Below are 20,386 nucleotides of genomic sequence, written 5' to 3' on the forward strand. Positions count from 1 at the left end.
GACGCGCAGTGGGAGCCAAGCGGGCCGAGGCTGGGTGAAGGGTGTGTGTTGGGGGGATTGTGGGGGAGCGCATCGCTGCATCCATCTCCACCCGGGGAGGGGGCAGGGAGCAGAGCCTGGGCCAGCCTGCAGCCTGCAGTTCCAGGGCTCCAGGCGGAGCTGCCACCAGCGCGCGAGGGTGCTAATGAGATGCAAATAAAAGCTGAAGGGCGGGCTTCTGAAAACGAGGGCCCAGCTGTCAGGACCCAGCTTTCAGTGCGAGCCCCCAGCCCCAGGCAGGAACCCTAGAGGGAGGACCAAGACCCTCAGAAGCCATAAACCCTGGAAAGAATAGGATGGCCCCCATATATCTGATTCCAAATACAGTACCCGGTAACAAAGCGTCCAATAGGCATAAGAAGTCCACTCAAGTTTTCATTTTTTTCATGATGAGTATTTCAGTGCTTAAAATATATACATTATATGTATTTAATATATATTAAATAATAAGTATATATTAAATATATATGTATAACTTCCTATTCCTTCAAAACATTTTTTCTCATCTTTTTGTTGCCCCTGTTTTCTTTACCCTCAGCTTGGTCTCCTGGTTTGGTTTCCTGCTCTCTGCCATCCCAAGTGTCTCACCTCAGACTGGGAGTGGGGTCCTGGGGATTCCTGTGTCTGCCTAGTTCTGCCCTGGTCTCTAAGTTTGCTGCATCCCAGCAGGCAGGCCCAGGTGGTGGGGGGTGGGGGGGTGGGGGTGAAGCATCAGCCTGAGAGTGCCCCAAAGCCATTCACCTCATTCAAGCCACTAATGGGGAGCTGAAGAAGGTTCAGGTCCAGAGATGGGGCCTCCCTAGTTTGGGGCGTGGCCACTTTACCCCTATGCAGTCTCTAGCCTTGAGCCAATCTAGTGATAGGACGTGTGCTCCAGTGGTGACAATCCCAGACCAGCAGGTCTGCTTGGCTCCTCTTGTAGTTCTGCCTCTTTCCATCTGAACCATTGACCTCCTTCCGATCTGACCCCACTTCTCCACTAAAATAGCTTTCTCTACGGTCACCAGTGATCGCCATGCCTGGCTACATCCAGTGGGCATCTCATCTTCCATGATCTCTCAGTGGCATTAGCCCCTCCTGAGACCATTCATGCCCTTTCTTTTTTTGGCTTCCAAGGTGCTCCGCCCTCTTATTTTCCTCTCTGTACACCTCTTTATCTCTTCTACATGGCATTAAATGTTGTCCTGTCCCAGGTTTCGAGCCTAAGTCACTCTTCTTTCTCTATACTCTCTCTCCACCTGATCCCATCCCCATCGCGGCACCAGTAATCACATCCTCCCCCTCACCCCATTCCAATCCGTCACCAAGTCATGTCAGTTTCTCTCCTATCTTGAATTTGGTGGCGTCTCTCTGCCGGCTTTACCACCTCAGGCTACTGCACTATTCTGCTCTTGGTACATCTGATTTTGCCCCTCTTCAAATCCTCTTCAAAGGCAGGTTACCATTTGATACTGTGGTACCACAGTACCAAAGGAACCCATTCTTTGAACCCTCTAATGGCTTCTCATTGCTCCCAGGGTAAGGAGGATTCCAGGCCCAGCATGGTTGGGTCTTTGCCAGCCCCTCCAGCTCTCTAGCAACATGACCCCCCACCTCCCTCTCTTTCCTCCAGCCATACTGGACATCTCTCAGTTCTCTGAGCAGACCCTGTTCCCTCCCACCCCAGGCCTTTGCACCCTCCCTCCCTGAGAACATTCTCCCTTCCCCTCCCCTCTTTGGATCTCAGCTCAGTTATCACCTCCTCAAGGAAGCCCTCCCTGACTTCCCCAACCAGGACAAATTCTTCCCCTTACATGCCTCCATGGGACTATGCCCTCTTCCAGTGTTGCAGCTGCAGTCTCACATGTTTTCTGTGCTTAGTGGCTTATTCTTCGTCAGTGCCTCCCCGCATTGTGCCCCACTAGTTCCATAAGCAGCCACCAGGTCTGTTTTGCTCACCATTCTAGCCCTACTATTCACACAGTATCTGGAACGTAGGAAGCTGTCAATAGTTGTTGAATGAATGAATCAACAGATGAATGAATGAATCTGGCCCTGTTTCTAGCCTGCTCTGTGACTTTGGGAAAGTTACTTCACCTCTCGATGCCTGAATCCATCACCTGGGAACCTGCCTCAAAGGGCTGTAGAGATGGTGGCGCCGGTCAGCGGGAGACGCTGACGGGTCTAAAGCGTGTTACGGGGGTGAGGGGTATCCTTAGCAGTGCTCACGGTGGGCACATGAGACCTGTCAGAAGAAAGCCACAGGGCCGTGGAGAGAAGCCAGAAGGGGACCGGGAAAACCCAGAGTCGGGCCCACTGTCCCTGACTCCCTGTGTGACCTCAAGCCAGTCCCTGCCCCTCTCTGAGTCTCGGTCTTCCCATGGCCAGGATATAAGGTTTGGCCTCCATGCTGTTCCAGGCTTGCTGGGATGGTTTGTGCTCTGGCCTAGGAAACAGTCTCAGTTCTTTACAGGCAACAAGAGCCCCAGCTGTACAGCTCAAGACAGATTCCACGCCCAGGTCTGCTGGGCCAGTGCTGAGGCCCAGGGTCTCCCCTGACTGGTCTGGGCCGGGCTCAAGGCCCTGGGGCCTGAGCAGCGCCTGCCTCCCAGGTGACTGGCACAGACAGACCTGCCAGTCAGAGCACAGCAGGGACCAGGAAGCAGTGGCCTAGTGAGGTGGGGGTGGCCCAGCAGGCAGGGTGTGGGGAAGGGCCAGCCAGGAGATGGCTTGTGGGGTTCCAACCCTGGGCCAAAGGCTGGATGGCTGGGCTGTCAGTTGGCAGCTGCTTCTCTCACTGCCTGCTGCCCAGAGCTAGTGAGCAGGGACAGAGCCAGTGCTGGGAGGGGGAGGGCTGCTTCCTCTGTGCACATGGGGCCAGCTTGGCCCAGGCCCAGGTGGGTGGGGTAGGGCACAGATCAGGGCCAGAAAGTCATACTCAGAGGATCTTTGGTTTTCTTGGATAAGACTGAGAGCCCTGACCCTGGGCCCAGACTGAGACTGACCCTGGTCACACACTGAGCCCTCACCCTGGTCATAGATTGAGCCCTAATCACACACTGAGGCCTGACCCTGGTCATAGACTGAGCCCTAGTCACACACTGAGCCCTGACTCTGGTTGTACACTGAACCCTAGTCACAGACTGAGCCCCAACCCTGGCCACAGACTGACCCCTGACGCTGGTAACTGACCGAAGAAGGTATTGAAAGTAAGACAATTGTCTAAGGTCCTGAGAAGAGAGGAAGGTTCAAGAAGGTTATATTTATCAAATGCCTGCCACATACCTGGCAAACATGCTAGGAGTGTGTGTGTGCACACGCTTCACATAATTGAGTCATCACTTGGTCGTGTGAGCTAGGTAAAACATCGTCCCCATTCTACACGTGAGGTCGCTGAGGCTCAGCATTTCTGTGACTGTCCAGAGTCACAGAACTAGTACTCAAGCCAGGATCCAGGATTCCGAAACCCGGAAGTTCTTCCCACTCATCCCTGCCTTGCTCTTTACACAGCAGTTGCCCCTCTTGAAAGGAGACCGTTGGCATCAGGGCCTAAGCCAGACTTACAGAGGAGACCCAGTGGCCAGTCTGAAGACCCCTCCCGGGATCTGGCTATGGGCCTTGGCCCAGGGCCCCAGAGGGCAGGGATTTGGGTGGAGTGGGTGGAGGCCCGGCATGACTCACAGGTGACCTCTAGGCTTGTCTCAGCAGCCAGAGGGTTGGGCTCAGCAAAAATAACAATAATACTCACAGTGGCAGTGACACTGATCAGGGGACAGTACCAGGAACAGAGCAGCCCCACTGCCGATGTCCTACACTGAGCTCACTCAGAGCTCACTCAGCAGCCCTGGGAGGCCAGTTTCATTAGCCCCATGTGATAGCCAAGGAGGCCAGGGCCAAGGGCAGTGCAGGGGCTTGTCTGAGGTTACATGGCTGGCCAGAGGTGGGTGGAGCAGATGAAGATGGCTGTCCCTGTCTGACAGAGGTCAAGGCTCCTTCCCTCCCTGCAGGATGCCTGTGAGAAAAGGTACGCAGTGGGGAGGAGGCCCTGGGTAGGGCCTGGGCATCTGGGGTCTTATCTCCCCTGGAGGCCCCCAGCCTAGGGTGTGGCCTGACCTACCCACACCTGCTCCAAATGATGTCAGTCCCTTGAGGCTCCGAGCATCAGGATTTTTGTTCAGTGAGAAAGTCCCTGTATCCCAGAGCTGTAAACACAGCTGGCGTCAGTGGTTAAAAGGAGGGTTGGCCTGAGAGTCCCAGCCAGACTGAAGTCACAAGGATTCTTTCCAGATGTTACCCCATCACTGTCGCCCGAGGCCCCTGAGGTCTTCTCATGCCTGAAACACTTATTCAGACCCAAAAAGTGTGGGCTCTCCCCCATGGGTGTGGGAATCCTGGAAGAGCAGCCCAAGAGGGCAGTGCTTACCGAGAGAAGCAAGTGTTAACGGGGAGATGGGGCAGTGAGGAGGCCAGTGGGGGCCTGCCTGGCGTCCTCACTGCATTATGCACAGGCTGTCTGGCCTGCTTATTTCTGAGCATGGGCAAGGCTGCTGACAGGGCTCGTCCTCCCTCCCTGGACATCATGAGCTGCCAGGAGGCTTGGTGCCCCCTCCAGGCTTTGTCTGGCTTCCCTCTGCCCTTGCCTGGCCCTGCTGGACTTCAGGGTCAGATGCCACACTGTCTAGCGTCTATCAAAGATAGGGAAGTGGGCAGGGAGCTGGGGCTGGGGTTCCAATTCAGCTCCTTCTGCCCTTGTGCTCTCCCCATTTCTGTCATCTCTCATCCCTACACACCCAATGTGAGCTTCCACCAGAAGGAATGGCACCACGGATGGCAAAGTCAGTGCCCTCAGGGCCTAAGCCAATTTCATAAATGCTGAGGTCGGCCAGGTGTGTGTGATGCAATAGAGAGTAGAAGCAACTGTGGCAAACTCAAGAGCACGTGGCTCATTTAGAGGAGCAGCCCCAGTCACCTCCCCCTGATTTCTGCCATGGAGGAATGCAGGCTTGGGTTGTCAGTGCTCTCAATTTTTCAAGAGAAGCCAGAAATCCAGATTGTTGTGTGAAATCAGCCAGTTTTTACATGCAAACCAAACACCTCTGCTCAGCTGGGGTCTGGGCCTCTCCTCACTGTCTTCCCCTCCTGACCCATCAGCCCACTCAGACTCAACCTCCTCACCCAGCTTCGCTGACTGTCCTCTTCTCTCAGGGGCCAGGGACTTCCCCATGGCTGTACATCCTCTATATGTGTCTGAGAGTCATCCCCTCTTCTTTTTGGGGGTGGGGGGATCTGAACCCTCCTCCCAGCCCAAGAGCTGCTTCCAGGGCAGTACTGAGGAGCTGCGTCCCAGCAGTCCGGGCCGGGGGCTGACCTAGCAGAGCCAGAGAGGAGAGGCTGCCTCTGTCTCCATGTGATTTTTCAATAGTCTGTCACCCCTTTGCCAAAGTGCTCATCTCAGAGTTCCTTGGAATGTGCCATTTCTTGTTTCCAGAGCAGTCCCCACTCCCACACGGGCAGGAGCCACGCCCACGTGGATGGGGAGCTGGCTGGCTTCCAGCAGACACCCCCCCTGCTCCAGAGTCAGTTATTCTTGAAATCGAGGCCCACCTGTAGTGGTGTAGTACCATTGGCAATTAGTGATGGTTCATTAGGGTCCAATTAATAAATGAAACCCAGGATGAGAGCCCATCACTTTGCTGAGAATAACAGCCCTGCTCATGCTTTAAGTGGCAGCCTCCCAAGAGCTCAAAACCCACAAGGACCAGCTGCACTGGGGGCTGGGGGAGGGGGCAAGCACAGAGTTGGGGGTGTTTTTGATAGGCTGTTGTCTGGTGAAGTGGGAGAGGGGAGAGAAGGGAGCTGCCTCCCTTCAGCTGCCTCCATCTCAGCTCCTCCTTCCATCCCCCTGGCCACATCTTCTTGCCCAGCAATCCCAGGGAAGTGCGGCCAAGGCCAGAGGTATGCCGGCCAGGGGTTTTCTCTCTTACTTGTCTGGCCTCAGAGGATGCTACATATGGAGAGAAGGGGACTGGAGAGAGAACAAAGTTGGAGAGGACCACAAGCCTCGCTCTCCTCTCTGACTATCCCAACCCACCAACCCTGGGTCAGCCAGCCAGCCCCTCTCTGGACCTGCCCAGGAGCCAGCTCCTGGCTCTGTCCTCCAATTGGGAAGGTTCTCCTCTCCATCTACTCAAGCCATGCCTCCTCCAGGAAACCTTCCCTCCCCATCCCAGCCCAGGCAGGGGCAGAAACACGAGAATCCAGCCTTTGACCACCCCACCTAGGTGAACATCTGCCAAGGCCAACTCTCCCATCCTGTCCCTATGGCATAAGGCCGGGCTCCTGGGTCAAGGAGCGGCCATTGGGTTTTTCTCTGCCTCCCAGGGATGGAGGTAGGCCTGTGGTGTGGGAGTCGGGCTGCTTCTTGGCCTTCTGGAGGATGAGAAAGGCTGGCCTCCTGGCTCAGAGGCTGGCATGGAGGGTACAGGTAGAGGGAAATTGCCCTGCCTTCTCAGGATGGAATGAGGCCCAATCATGACACACCCGGCCTCTGGCCTGGAGGAATCTTAATCTGAACCTGTTTCCTAGGTGAGCGAGCAACAGGGCTGTGGTAGACCAGGTCAAAAGGTCACAAGACCTCTTGTTCCACCACCCTTCGACCTAAAAGTTCTGCCCATCATCCATCCTTCTAAGTCTGCCCAACCACCTCCTTCCCCAGGGTCATTCAGAATTCAGGGGCCTGCCCAGCCAGGACCCCAGCAACCAGAACCGACCCAAATTGGGGCCCTCCCTTTCCCCCTCATCTCTTGGGGGCTGCCCTGGGATTGGCACCCAGGACAAGCCAGGTGGCCTGCATCCTGGCCTTCCAAAGCCCTGCCCCAGAGAAGGCCAGACCTTGACAGTTGTTCATATTCTGATGCCTTGAGGAGTATGGGAAACCAAGAGGAAAGGCGGGGCAGGTTACAGACCTCGGAGGCAGCTTAAGGCCAGCAGACTGGGGGATAGGTCCAGAGATCAGGTACAGTGTGGCATACAAACCTCTCTAAGGCAGCCTGTGTGTGTGTGTGTGTGTGTGTGTGTGTGTGCGCGCGCGCGCGCAGACGCACGTGCACCCGTGCATGTACGCTCCATGCTTGTGCTGATGGAGGGGCATCAAAGGAGAGAGGCTTTTCAAGGGAGACTTTCTGGAGGCAGAGACAGTGGCACACAGGTTCCACCCCTGACGTATGCGCCCTAGAGGGCATTCAGAGGACAGGCGGGGCGGGGGCGGGGGGGGGCGGGGGGGAGTGACTCAGGAGCCTGCGCCCTCTCCATCAATGCCCTGTGCTTTCCACTGCTCACCTCCCTCACAGCTGCAGCCCCTGGGAACCAGACCACCCATTTCCCTTAGTTATGACCTCAGAAGGAAAGCAAAGTCCTTCTTCCCTCCCACTCACAGCTGTGCTTGGACCTGACCCCCACCCCCTGGTGGGGTGGGAGCCCCAGGGCCGCCTGGCTGGATTTTGTCAAGCACACACAGACCCTCAGCACCCTGAGGGGTGGGCTGGGTTGAGGGAGTTTACATTTCCTGGCAGCTTGGGACCCAGGACTGCTGCACTGGGCCTCTGAACCCAACCCCAGTGTCATCCTGGTGTGGCTGCCCCCCCCACGCACACACATGACTGGGTTAAGTCTGAGTCCCGGGACAGCAGGCAGCTTCCCCAGGCCCTGAATGCTAGAGCCAGGCCAAGGCTTTAGGGCCAGGAAGAGAGGACATCAGTCTTGCCCCTGGGCTCTGAGACTGCACTGGGAGACCTGAGCTCCATCAGGCCTGGGGGTCCTAGAACTCAGCCTCCCATGTGCCCAGCTGGGGGCACAGAATAGGAACCAGGAGCAGGGAGTGAGCTGGTCCCCTTCTCCAATTCTGTGAGGAATCAGAGGCCCCGCTAGCTGTCCAGTTTCTAGAATAGCATCAAGGCCCGGAGGAGTCAGCTGTGCCAGGAAAAGCCATTACCCTGACAGCCTCCCTCCACCTGCTAAAAGCCTCCCTCCTTCCCCTGGGGCCCCACCCCTCCCTGAGTTATTCCATCTCCACTCACCTAGTCCTGACGATCTTTGGTGTGTGTTTGAGGGAAGGGAGGAAAGATGCTTGCTTAACTCTTTCTGTGCCTGTGCAAAGTCAGCACACGTGGTAGGCTCCCTTGGCCTTGCCCATGGTCCTTCCCATCTCTTTCCACCTGGAATTCCTCCTGCCAGACTTCCAGGAGCTTGGGTAGAGAAGGGGAAGGGACAAGAGGCTGAACACATCAGGAGGGTGGAAGACAGGCTGACAAGTATGGGTCATGGGTTCCAACCTGAATTCTGTCACTGCACTGCTTGTGACTAAGTCCATCCCCCACCCCCTGGGTTCTGTCTTCTCCATGCACTGGAAAGCCCCCAGGGATACAAAATACTGTGTGCCCATGCAGGCAGATTTGATGTGTGTGGGTAGAAGGACTGACTTCCTCCTCATGCGCTTTCCTGGAACACTGCCTCCCCTGGTGCTTCTACCTTTCTGCTGCTCTCTGTCATCCTCCTCCGTCCTCGTCCTTTGTACAGCACAGTTCACGGAGGAGTGGAGGCTAACACAGCGTGGGGAGTGGACAGAGCAGGCGGAATGATAGCTGGTGAGAGGCTGCTGCTGCGAGCTCTGAGGCCTCTGACTGTGGGGGCAGCTGTCGAGGGGGAGAATCAGGGCCCAGAGTGGCAGGAGCAGGAGCGCAGACTGCATCCCTCAGTCAGCAGAGGTCACAGAGCCCAGAGGAAGGGACCCAGAGGGCGGGGGACAGGCTAAGCTTGACTGCCCAGCCAGCCTTGATGGCTTCTGGGCTCCAGCCTGGCAGCCTCCCACATGCCCCTGGGCCAGAGGGCCCCCTTTCCAGGCATGGGGAGGTGATGTGTGTGGATGGGCACTGAGTCTGGGAGATGCACCCCTTCTCATCTCAGCCCTCCCTCAGTGCTTCCCTTTTTCCCCTTCATGCCGCCCTCAGTCAGGTCCCGTTGAGAAACACCCAGGCTGTTTTGTGTCACAAATGAGGGAATAACATGAACTGGGGCCTTCTGTGTGCCAGGAGCTTTGCACGCTTTCTTTCCAGTCCTTCCAACCACCCTCGGAGGGAGGAGGCAACTGAGGCTCAGAAAGGGGAGGTGACCTGGCTACGAGATGACCGTGGGCTCAAAACCTGGTTCTGTGTGGCTCTGAAGCCTATGCTTTTTCTAGGGCTCCACACCTTGGTCACAGCAGCCAGAGACCCCAGCGGCAGACCCAGAGTTGGGGTCATGATGGGGAGACACTGGGCCAGGGGCAATTAAAATTATGATGATGACGCTAATGATGAACACTTTCATGGTGCTTAACAGTGTGTCAGGTGCTTTACACATATTAACTCACTTCATGCCCACTACAACCCTGCATTATCACCCCCATTTCACAGACAAAGGGAAGTAAGGCACAGCAAGGTGATGTACCTTGCACAAAGTCACACAGCTAGTAAAGTGTAGAGCTGGGATTTGGAACCCAGGTGGCCTGACTCCGGGGACCCTGTTGTCATCAGCATGCCACACTGCCTCTCAGTCAAAGCAGAAGGGGAGTCCTCGGTTGACCCCGGAGTTTGGAGACGAGACTCCCACAAGAATGGTTGTCCACAGGAGTAGGGCTGTGACAAGTGTGCAGCAAGGAGCCAGGCCACTGTGTCACTCAAGTCCAGAGGACTGAGGGAGCAGTGAGGGCCAGGGGGTCCCAGAAGGCTTCCTAGAGGAGAGGAACCAGCTGGCTGGGAAGGACCACAGTGTGGTGTTGCTAACACATAGCGCAGATTGGCAGAGCTTCTGGGGCAACTTGCCTGCCCCACAGTCCGTTTGGGGGCCTCTGGGGCTGAGGCCAAGGCTGGTGGAGCTCCATCTCTGCTTTCCGCGCTGGGGTACTGTTTGCGCAGGTGCCTGCCCCTCCCGAGTGGGTGGTGTGGCTCCCCTGCTGCAGGTCCCCAGATGATTCCCCACCCAGATTGCTGCCGTTAATGGAGCAGCACTGTTTACAGCCCAACCTCCTCCACAGAAGAAGTATTAACTCTCTCCCTGAGCTGTTTGATGGCTCAGGATCTCAGAGACACTTATCTCAGATACCTGTAGGATGCACTGGGATGCAGAGGGCCCAAGCCCCGCCTCACCTTGGACAGCCTAGCCCTGCATGACCTGTGAGTGCTCGAAGGCCAGAAACCCCTTCCCACCCCCGCCCCACCCCATACACAGCTCCAGGTGCCCACCCCAGGGCCCTGCACACAGTGGCTGCCGCAGAAGCCAGGAGCATGTGTGTGCTCCATTGAAAGGGTTCAGAGCTGGGGGAGCAAGGCCAAGCCTTGGTTATCTGGGCCAGAACCTTCGGGAAATGAAGGTCAAAAGGGAGGCCAGCCAGGTGTGCACCGCACAGCCGCCCTGCCCAGAGGCTTCTCCCACTAAACAGAGCCTAGAGAAGAGGGTCAGGACGGGGAGTCTGTGCACACAGGCGCCTGCTGGGGAGCCCTGCCCTGTCAGGAGGCAGGAGGTCAGACAGGCCAGGCGTCTACCTCCTCCCCCACCACCCCCTTGGCCTCTGGTGCCTGAGTCCACGTGAAGGCCTCAGCAGTGGCCAGCGAGACAGTGTGGTCACCCGGGCAGCAGGGCAGTCGAGGAGAGAGGCCTGGCGTCCCCTGGGCCCGGGATGACATGAGTGTTTCTGCCTGGGAGGGAGCTCTTTGTGCTCTGTCCACCCTCTGCTCAGATTTATAGACAGTAGAGTCAGGGAGGGGTGAGCGGCAGGCAGGACACCCTCCCTCGGACTCAGCCTGCCCGTCCCTCTGCAGGAAAACCACGTCTGAGGAAGCGAAGAACGAGACCTCCAAGGCAGTCACATCTGTGACCTCGGAGCCCACCAAAGCCCCCATCTGGGGGGACACAGTCAAACTGGAGATCCAAGCTGAGGATGCAGGGCGAGAAGGTGAGGCAGGGGGCGGGGTGGGGCTGGCGTGCATGGGAGGGGGTGTGAGGCAGGGGCGGGCTCCCTCTCAACTCAGCTGGAAGCCACCTGAATGCCTCCTTGGGCTCAGTTAAAAGCACTTTAAAGAAAAAAAATCATAATACTGTCACACCTCATCTCCCCAGTCTGCTCGAAAAATGAGTTGCTCCACATAAATGAATTTTCCAGACAATGAAAGCTTATCTTTTTTATGACCATTGTTATTATTTTCATGGTTGTTATTACCGCGGTCTCCCACGGAAATGGCACATCACAGCTTCCTGCATGTCCCCACGCCTCGCTCACTGGAGTCACCCCCTCCCAGGAGGAGCAATGCTGCTCCCATGGCTCCGATGAGAACACTGAGGTTCAGGGAACTTAAATAACTGGCTCAGGCTCAAGTAATCAGTAAGCTGAGGACCTAGGACTCAGCTTTACGTGCTCTCACTGCAGCTCTGGTGTTCTAGCTGCTTCCCTAGAATGGCTCCTTATCCTGCCCTGTCCTCCCCCAGCCCTGCCCACTGTCAGACAGTAGCGTCTGTGCTTCCGAGGGCTGGGGTCCACTCTCGTAGAAACTGCTGAATAGTTCTCGCTCCTCCACCCCCAGAAGCCTTTCTAGCCCCGTGTTTCGGCAAATGCAAACACTGCAGGCAACTTAAGATGCCGGTGTGCATGCATACATGTGCAAATTTGTGTTTTGCACACTGGGGGCCTATCTGACTTCCATGCTTGGGCCAGAGCTTGGGCTGGGCACACAGGAGTAGTGACTGACTGATGCCATGGCTGCTGTGGGCCCTGGCACGGAGCACTGTTGGTGCAGACCCACAGGTGCCCACCATGTCTCTGGACTCATCTAGTCAGAAAAACCTCAGGCTCCCATCTTGCAGGTGGTCCTTCCCTCAGAGGACAGGCTTTACTTCTCCCCTTGAAATCTCAGCAGGGACTCACAGGACTCCTTGTCCACCTCACAAAGAGCAGAAAGCCAGCTGCTAAAGACAGTGGAAGGGGAGAGAGGAAAAGGACAAGGAGGAACATCAGTGAAAGGGGAAGAAGCTAGCTCTGGGTCAAGCCAGAGGGTTTTTTTCCTGCCTGTAAAGGGAGAGGTGTGGCTGTTGGGATGATTTGAGAAAATGTGAAAGAGCAGGAAAAATTGACCTAGGATTTCATGCAAATGCACGTGTGCATCTGTGTGTGCATGTCTTTGTGAATGTCGGCATTCTGGTTCACATGCTGGTTCATATGCACGCAAGCACATGTATATGAGAACGTGCTTGTGACTGTGTCTGTAGGCATGCATGTCTGTGTGTCTTGCGTGTGTGTGTGCATGCACAGGTGTAGTGTGTGTGTGTGTGTGTGCGCACGCACGCGTGCATCTCTGTGGCTGGCAGGAAGTTAGAGGTTGTGTGGAGTGGACCTGGGCTGGGATCCTGCGCTGAGCTCTACACATCTGGGGTGACTCCAGGAAAGGGTGTGTTGAGTCAGTGGCCTTGGGGCCCATCTGTGCAGCAGAGAGGGGAGCAGGACTCACTGCAGGAGGGACGGGGGGTGGGGAGGCCTCATGGGCGGGCGGGGAATATTGGCAGGCGCCCCTTTGCAGATTGAAGTAGCTGGATGCTTGTTGGAACCTGGTTGGAACCGGTTGCTGTGGTGATGTCTGTGGTGGGGGGTGGGGCAGATGGGGGCCAGGCCAAGAGGTGGGGGAAGGGCGAGAGGTAGCTCAAGGATGTGTTAATGAAAAGCAAAGGGGAGTTGCAGAGCCTGTGTCAGGGCCAAAGCAGGCAGCAGCAGAAATGGCTTGGTGGCCACACAAAGGGAGCGGTGGGAGGCTGGAGGGGCACAGTGCCCAGAGAAGAAACTGATGGAGCGTGTTTGTAGCATGGAGACAGGACCAGCGAGGGATGGCTGTCCATTCCCCCCAGTTACAGTTCATTTGCTGGCTGCCCACACAGAGCTCCAGAGATGGGGGTAGGGGGAGAAATGCAGGACGCTCACCCCTCATTCGGCCTCAGCAAATTCCAGCTAGAGCTGGGGACTCAGGGCCCATGAGTAGTGACCATGAGGGGCTACAGCCTCCACAGCTACTGTTGGAGCTTTGGCTGGGAGCACCGGAATCCCCCAGCTGAGTTTTTTCAGTCTGCTCAGGGCTGGGTGAGTGTATGGAGCGCTACAGATGGTTAATGAGGAGGGAAATAGTGACAGCTACGAGGAGCATTTGCTTAGAATTTTATAGCTTGAAAAACATTCCCCTCCCAACAACAATATTAGGAGAGGGATTTTCTTTTTTAAAGTATTAACATTTTGCAGAGCAGGAACATGAAGCTCAGAGAGGTTAAGTGACTGGCTAAAAGTCACAGAGCAAGTTGGTAGGTTGGCACTAGAACCCAGATCTGCTGGCTTAAAACCCCTTGCCTTACTCTACTTTCTTCAAGCCAGGCTCAAGTCCTTTTGGTGCCCATTTTCCCCTCTTTCCTTTGAGCATGGATCCCCTGTGGCCAGCTCTTGAGGGATTTTGGCAAGTGTCTTTCCCACTCTATGCATCCAGGGTGGCTGTGGGGAGGAGGAAGAAGGGAAGAGTAATCAGCAAAGCCCTAGGCTTCCTCCTCCACGCCCTCATCCAGATGACCCACCCAGCTCCAAGTGACCCAGAAGCCCTGGGCTCCCAGTCTGCCAAGCCTGCAGAGCCGGCAGCTGTCCCTGGTGCTGAAATATCCTTGTCTCAAGAAGAGAGGTAGAGGGCGGGGGGCCACCCAAGAGTCTCCCTCAGGTACACCCATCCGCCCAATCCTCCCTTTCCCATTCTTCTCTAGATCTCTCTTTTATCTCCCTCCCTCCTCCATCTCCCTCATTCGTTCTCCCTCCCTCCTCCATCTTTCTTTTCCTTTCCTCCCTCCCCATCCCCTCTTCCTCAACTCATAGACTTTTAGAGTGGGAAGATGCCTCAAGGGTCATCAACTCCAGCCTCTCCCATCAGCCATTTACCAGCTGTGTGATGTTGATCAAGTTATATAACCTCTCTGATCTCCAGTGTCCACATTTTAAAAACAGAGATGGTGCTTCCTGCTTAAGGGATTGTGGTGGGGATTTGTTGGAATAATGGCTCAGGAGCAGCCATCCCCATGCCTGGCACACAGTAGGTGCTCACTAAGTAGGACCACCATGATTATTTCCAGGTCACTGGTGTTCTTCTCAGAATTCATCCCAAATTTCATGCATTTTATGACAAAATGTAGTCTCTTCGGAGGGAGTTTTCTAAGTGGTGCATTGTTCTTAGTGTTTAGATTAGTTTTCATTTACTTGGAGTAAACTTTTATTGATATTTGCATTGAAAGATTTCTTGAGCAGATCGCTTTACTTACCGAGCCTCAGTTTCCCCATCTGCAACATGTGGGAGATAATCCCTCCCCTAACTGCCTGAGGAGCTGGTGAGAGTGTTTGTGACCAAAGGAAGGAGACTTAGTGCTTGAAAGGAGCCTTAGTCCTCCATGCTTGCATGTGTCTCTGTGCGTGCACATGCGTGTCTGTTGCTATGCGGGACTGGACTCAGTTCTGTGTGTGTCCATCTCTGGGCTGGGAGTTTCTGGACCACAGGAGAGAATTGCGTCTTTGGGTCCTAACAGCACCTAGCATGGAGCCTTGCCCTGTGCAGGGGCTCAGTGCTTGTGAAGTGTGCATGTGTGTGTTCCACACGTGTGCATGCATGTTGATTCCTCAGTGTGGCACCTGCTCCCCTCCTCTCAGCAATCTCTCTCACCTCACTGGGAGGGAAGGTGGTCAGCTAAGCCTGGTCCTGACCCGGTGCTCATTTTTTCTGCCTCCAGATGTAGTCCTCAAGGTGGTGGACAACAAAAAGAAAGAGGAGCTGTTGTCTTACCAAATCCCCATCAAGTACCTGCGTGTCTTCCACCCCTACCACTTCGAGCTGGTGAAGGTGAGTCTGAGCCCTGGGCTCCAGGCCCACAGGGGCCTGGGACAGGTAGGGGGAAAGCAGGTGGGAACCACCTTGCTGCCCCCAGCTCTTCCCTCAGAGCATCCAGGGCATCCCATGCCCACCCTGCAGTATGACAAGTCTAGGACCACGTTGGGCTCAGGAAACACAGCGCCTGGCAGGTAGACAGGAATGATTTTCCATAAGAATTTGGAATTCTCCAAATTCATCTCCATAAAACAGCCCAATTAGCATAGAACATCTACTACATTAAATGAATACCCCAACTAAAAATGTATTCTGATTTCATATAGGTTGAAACTGTGGGAGTGTATCTAAAGATCAAAGCAATATGGCATTTATGGAGTACCTCCTATGTTCCAGGTCCTGGGCTAGACGCTATACACACGGTCTCTAATCCTCAAGGTGAACTGTAGTTGGCAGACATAAGACTAGGACTCAGAGAGAGGAACCCTCTCATCCCAGATCACAGAACAAGAGAGCAGCAGAGTTGAGGGTGAGCCCAGGTCACGCTGTCTCCCAAGCCAGTTCTTTCTGTGCTGCCTCGACGTGCTACCTTGGCAGGTGGAAGGCCCAAGAGAGTTGGGGTATGTGGGAGATACAGTGGTCCCTGGAATGCACCTGTCTAGTCAGGAACTGGGCATGAGCCTGGAGTGGCAAGCCCCAGGGCCCCTCAGTCCATGGCCTGAACGCCCCCAGGCTAGCTCCCAGGCCCGCCCCTCTCCCCAGTGCTGATTGGTGGAAAGAAGAATTCCCTCTCTCACTGCTCAAGTACTTATTAAGCCCCTACTGTTTGCCAGGCACTGGGCCAGAGATGAGCAGAAGCATCATTTCCCCCCCTTCAATGTGCATTCAGACCTCGATAGTGGTTTAGAGTAAAGAACAATATGAAGTTAGATTGTCTGGGTTCCCATCCCAGGTCTGCTGCTTGCTAGCTGTATATTCATAGGGAGCTACTTAACCCCCCAGGCCTCCATTCCTCATCAGCAAAATTAAGACAATACACCTCCTAGTGTGGCCATTTGGAGGATCGCGTGCAATGACAGGCACAAAGCCCCTAGTAAGGTGCCTGGCTCACAGTAGGTGCTCACTTGGGGTTAGTTCCCCTTCTTCCTCCCTTCCAAGGCCCTGGCACTGACCTTCTCTCCTTGCAACTCCTCAACCACAGCCCCAGGGGGCTTTACCTGCCCTAGGCCCCAAGGAGAACCCCAAGCCCAGGGCCTTAGGACGAGGCACCATAGACAGGCAGGGAAGTGAGGGCCCAGAGAGGTTAGTAACTCACCTGGGAGACGGCACTTCAGCTGTAATTCCAGGAGCATCACCCAGGCCTCCCGGTTCTCTGTCCACTTACAACCCAGGCCTTGTTATCACATCTTTACAAAGAGAGCAGGCAGGCAGTGGTCCTTGTGAGGGCGATGAAATATTCAAATAGAAAAGGGAAGATTTATTATATTGATCTCCTTGGAAGGGCTCGCAGGGACCATGAGCTTTAATTATCAGCTCGGAGCCCCAGTGGAGCAATGCCAAGTGATTGTCTGCAGAGGCCAGGATTTATGGCCAGGTCTGCCCCCTAGTCACTCTCCTTCTTGTGTGTCTTCTTCCGCCACCCTGTCCCCAGCCCACCCCATCTGGGAAAGCCGACGAAGCCACTGCCAAGACCCAACTGTACGCAACAGTCGTTCGGAAGAGCAGCTTCTTCCCCCGCTACGTTGGTTGCAACCACACAGCTCTGGAGGTGCCAGGACTGGGGCCCTCAGGGCAGGGTGGGGCGGGAAGGGGCCAAGTGCAGAGAAGGCCCCAGGCCCTGCCCTTGGCTGCCCTGGCTGGCCTGACGGTGTGGGGCAGGGGTGTCTGGGGAAGAAATCAAGAAGGGAAAAAGCAACCAGGCCTTTCAAGAATAGTCGAAGCAGTTTGTGAAGAACAAGCCTTGGGACGGCAGGGATGATGTGGATGGAGATGAAGGTGATTGATGATGCCTACCTAATCTTTTCCAGCACTTTCCAGGCACACTGCCTTGCCCTAACCTTGTCCTCCCTCGCTCTGCTCCTCACACACCACACAGGGAGTGCTGCAGGGACAGAAGTTTCCCGAAACCTTATGTCTTTCTGAATCTCATGAGGGAGGAATAGCCCCCACCTTGGCCCACATTCCCTGGCTCTTTTCTCTTCTGCTCTGTCCCTCCTGGTGTGGTGACCCCTGACCTCGGGCCCACATCCCCCAAGGGAGAATTTTAGGGCCTCCCCACCTTTCCTTGAGTTCTGTTTCTGAAGAGGTTTGGCTGGTCTTCCAATTAGGTATTCATTCATTCAGCATCTGTTTATAGAACCTCTTCCATTAGCCAGGCCAGGGCCAGGCCCAGCTTGGGCCTAGCTTCCACATATGCCCCCCACCCCCAATCCCCTCCATTGTCTTCTAACCCTAGGCCTTTCAGCAGCCTCAGGAGGACTGGTGATGCTCCAGGAAGATGTGGTCCAGGGACCTGGCCCCTCTGCCTTTCCCCTAGACTTCAAACTGCCCAGGGGTGACAGACTCAAATCCAGCCATGGCCTGAGCATGATCAGGGTGGAGCCAGGAGGCGCAAGCTCCAGGCTTCCCCTGCCCCGACATGGCTGATCTGATCTGCCCCATAGCACAGTGAGCTGGCAGGACGAGAAGTGTTCTTTAGTCCCATTTGACAGCTAGGGACACTGAGCCCCAGGAGGAGCCTGGTGTGGGAGCCCAGAGCTCCTAACCCACATCTCTGCTTCCCCACAGCCACCCCTTGGATGCCAGCATGTGTTAGACCTACAGGTGCCCTCTGTTCCCACCCCCCAGTCTCTTCCATCATGCCCTTTCCTGAGGATGGCCAGCAGCTTGCTCTCTCTCTCTCTCTCTCTCTCACACACACACACAACAAGGAAGAGTGACAACAGCCTGGCCTTGCTGTCCCCAGGTCACACCTCATAGGGAGGAAGCCACACCCCCAAGACCCAGGCAAAACCTTGGCCTGCAAAGGGCCCGCTGTGGTTCTGCCCTACTCCCACCCCAACCCTCTGACTCACCCCTTAGAGTCTCGGCCCCTCTGCCGTCCAGCCCCACCGCCGTCCAGCCCCCCCGCCACCTCCCCTTCCCCAGCACAGATGTCTTCCCTGTCTGCTCCTGATGGCACAGCGGGAGAAGAAATTGCTCCGCTCCTCCCCAGGCTGTCATGAGCAGGTGTGCTTAGGCAGCTGTCTCATTCACACCTGACCATTCAGCACAGAACGGTTGTAAATTAGTCCCCCCACTCTCAGACACCCCCCTCCCAGCCCTTACACCTGTTGGAGTCCCTGTGAGCAGTAGGGTTCTAGTGAAATCTCTCAGGCCCCGACCCCCACCCCCATCCAGAGATTGAAATGCCACCGTTGAGACTCCAGTCCTTTGCCTTTGGTAAAGGGATTCAGTCTCCAGAGGCCCCAAGGAGAGCTGAAAGGCCCTAAGCACTATGTTAAGCCCTTATCAGCTTATGCCTGTGTGGAGTTAGCCGGCGACTGGCTGAGATGGGTCCTGGCAGAGGGGCTAAGGTGGTGGTGCTGGTGGGGAGGAGAAAAGGGAGAGGGATCCAGAGCAAGCCCCTACTCCCAGGTCTTCTCCTCCCATTGAAGGTCAGAGCTAGAAGGACCAGGGAGAGTATGGTCCAACCCCTCAGTGTACAAGTTGGGAAGCTGAGGCCCAGAGTGGAGCAGGGACTGGCCACGGTGACACAGTGACACAGCTAGAGTAGACCTGGCAGGGGCCTCTTCCCATCCCGAGGGCTGCCTGTGTCATGCCCCTCGGCGGTGTCCCAAGACCCTTCCCCTTCCTGCCCCCTTCCTGCTTTTCTTCCCAACAGCACCACATAATTAGGATCCCACCGATCCTCCAAGAGCAGCTCAACCCCGCCCCTCCCTGAGGCCACTGCCTGTGTCCTCTCCCTCCCGTCCCAGGTCTCTGTGGTTCTCTGTCTCTCTCTCACTCATAAACACAGTCAACCTCTCCCTCCTCTTCTCTTCTCTTTTCTTCTCCATGAATACAGCACTCATTTATCCCACAAACATATATTGAACTCCTACTTTGTGCCAGCTTTTTGCTAGAAGCTGGGAATACAGATGGACATGGTCCCTGCCCCTGTGGACAAATGGTTCTAGTCAAATGGACAGAAAATCAACAAGAAAGCAATTAGATTAAACACAAGCTATGATGATGCTATGGAAGAGGCAATCGAGGGGCTGAAAGAAAGAGTGGTCAGAAAACGCCTCTCAGAGGTGGTGACATTTAAGCTCTAAAGGAAGAGAAGGAGCCAGCCACTGAGTTGGTGGGGGTGGGAATGGGGTGGGGGTGGGGAGTCTAGGCAGAGGGATCAGCATGTACAAAGATCCTGAGGCAGAAGAAGTGGGGCATGTTGGAGGGGTGAGAAGAAAAAGGCTGGAGCAAAAAGAGGAGGACTGGGGGCTGGCAGGAGATGTGGGCCGAGGGGCAACGGGCCAATGCCTGCAGGCTTTGGCTGTCATGGTAAGGATTATGGAATTCATTCCAAGGGCGGGAAGGTGGTGGGGGTGGTCATTGCAGGGCCTCAAGCAGGGGAATGACATGATCCAATTCATTTTTAAGGAGGCAGTTTTTGCCACTGGGTATCCAGTTGTCTGGGAAAGGGGGTGGATTTGGGGCAGGAGGAGAAGCAGAGGCCTGCGAGGGGTCAGAGAAGTAAAAGGAGCCACAGGAATCACAGCTGGGGGGGTTGGGGTGAGGACTGAGTGGAGACTAGGAGCCCACTGGCAAGTAAGGGGTGAGGGCCGGGAGCCAGGTCAGGAGTTACTTGGGATGGCAGTGGAGGTGTGTGGGTGTGGAACCCGTGTCTTCTCCCCCTGCCTTCCCTGCCTAGCCCAGGGCCTGCAGCAGGGCAGCCTGAGTAGAGAGAGACCCAAGTGGGGCACGAGCAGGCGGGAGAGGTGCAGAGGTGTGGAGGCAGGGACGAGCCCGTTGTTGGGGAGAAAGATGACAGGCCAGCTGGCCATGTCCCTGAGAGGGCCACCTGTGGCTCACCTGCCTCCTCTCTTCCCCAGGTCTTTCTGCGAGGAGTCAACGAGCCCCTAGTCAACAACCCCAACCCCATGGTGGTCATTGCCCGGGTGGTTCCCAACTACAAGGATTTTAAGTGAGTGGGGCCCGGGTGGGTATGGGCAAGGGGGGAGGGGAAGGCAGAGGACAAGGAGGGGGAAGGCTGTCATTGCCACCACAGGCTGTGATTCTAGGAGCCATAGAGACCTGCCCGTCCCCAAGGCCCTTCAAACCTCCCCACCGGGTCTGAGGTCTTAGGAAGCTGCCCATAGCCCCTGGAAAGGGGCAGCTCAGACCTCTCCTGAGAGCAGGCTGGGAGGGGAGCCACTGTGTGGAGGAGGAGAGGGGGTCTCAGCCCCTCC

General features: G+C 55.7%; 1 protein-coding gene across 1 annotated transcript in view; it reads left to right on the plus strand.

Moving 5' to 3' along the window:
- The window catches only part of CCDC33 (coiled-coil domain containing 33), a 106,517-nt gene that overhangs the window by 26,447 nt on the left and 59,684 nt on the right, over window positions 1–20,386 (plus strand). The window contains exons 5-7 of the mRNA XM_087428692.1: window positions 10,872–11,005; window positions 14,842–14,951; window positions 20,030–20,121. Of these exons, the coding sequence (XP_087284818.1) occupies window positions 10,872–11,005; window positions 14,842–14,951; window positions 20,030–20,121 (336 nt within the window). The remainder of the gene's footprint in view (window positions 1–10,871; window positions 11,006–14,841; window positions 14,952–20,029; window positions 20,122–20,386) is intronic.

This window comes from Ceratotherium simum, chromosome 3 (genome assembly GCF_057802395.1).
Source record: "Ceratotherium simum simum isolate JZ-2026a chromosome 3, ASM5780239v1, whole genome shotgun sequence".
Lineage (NCBI taxonomy): Eukaryota > Metazoa > Chordata > Mammalia > Perissodactyla > Rhinocerotidae > Ceratotherium > Ceratotherium simum.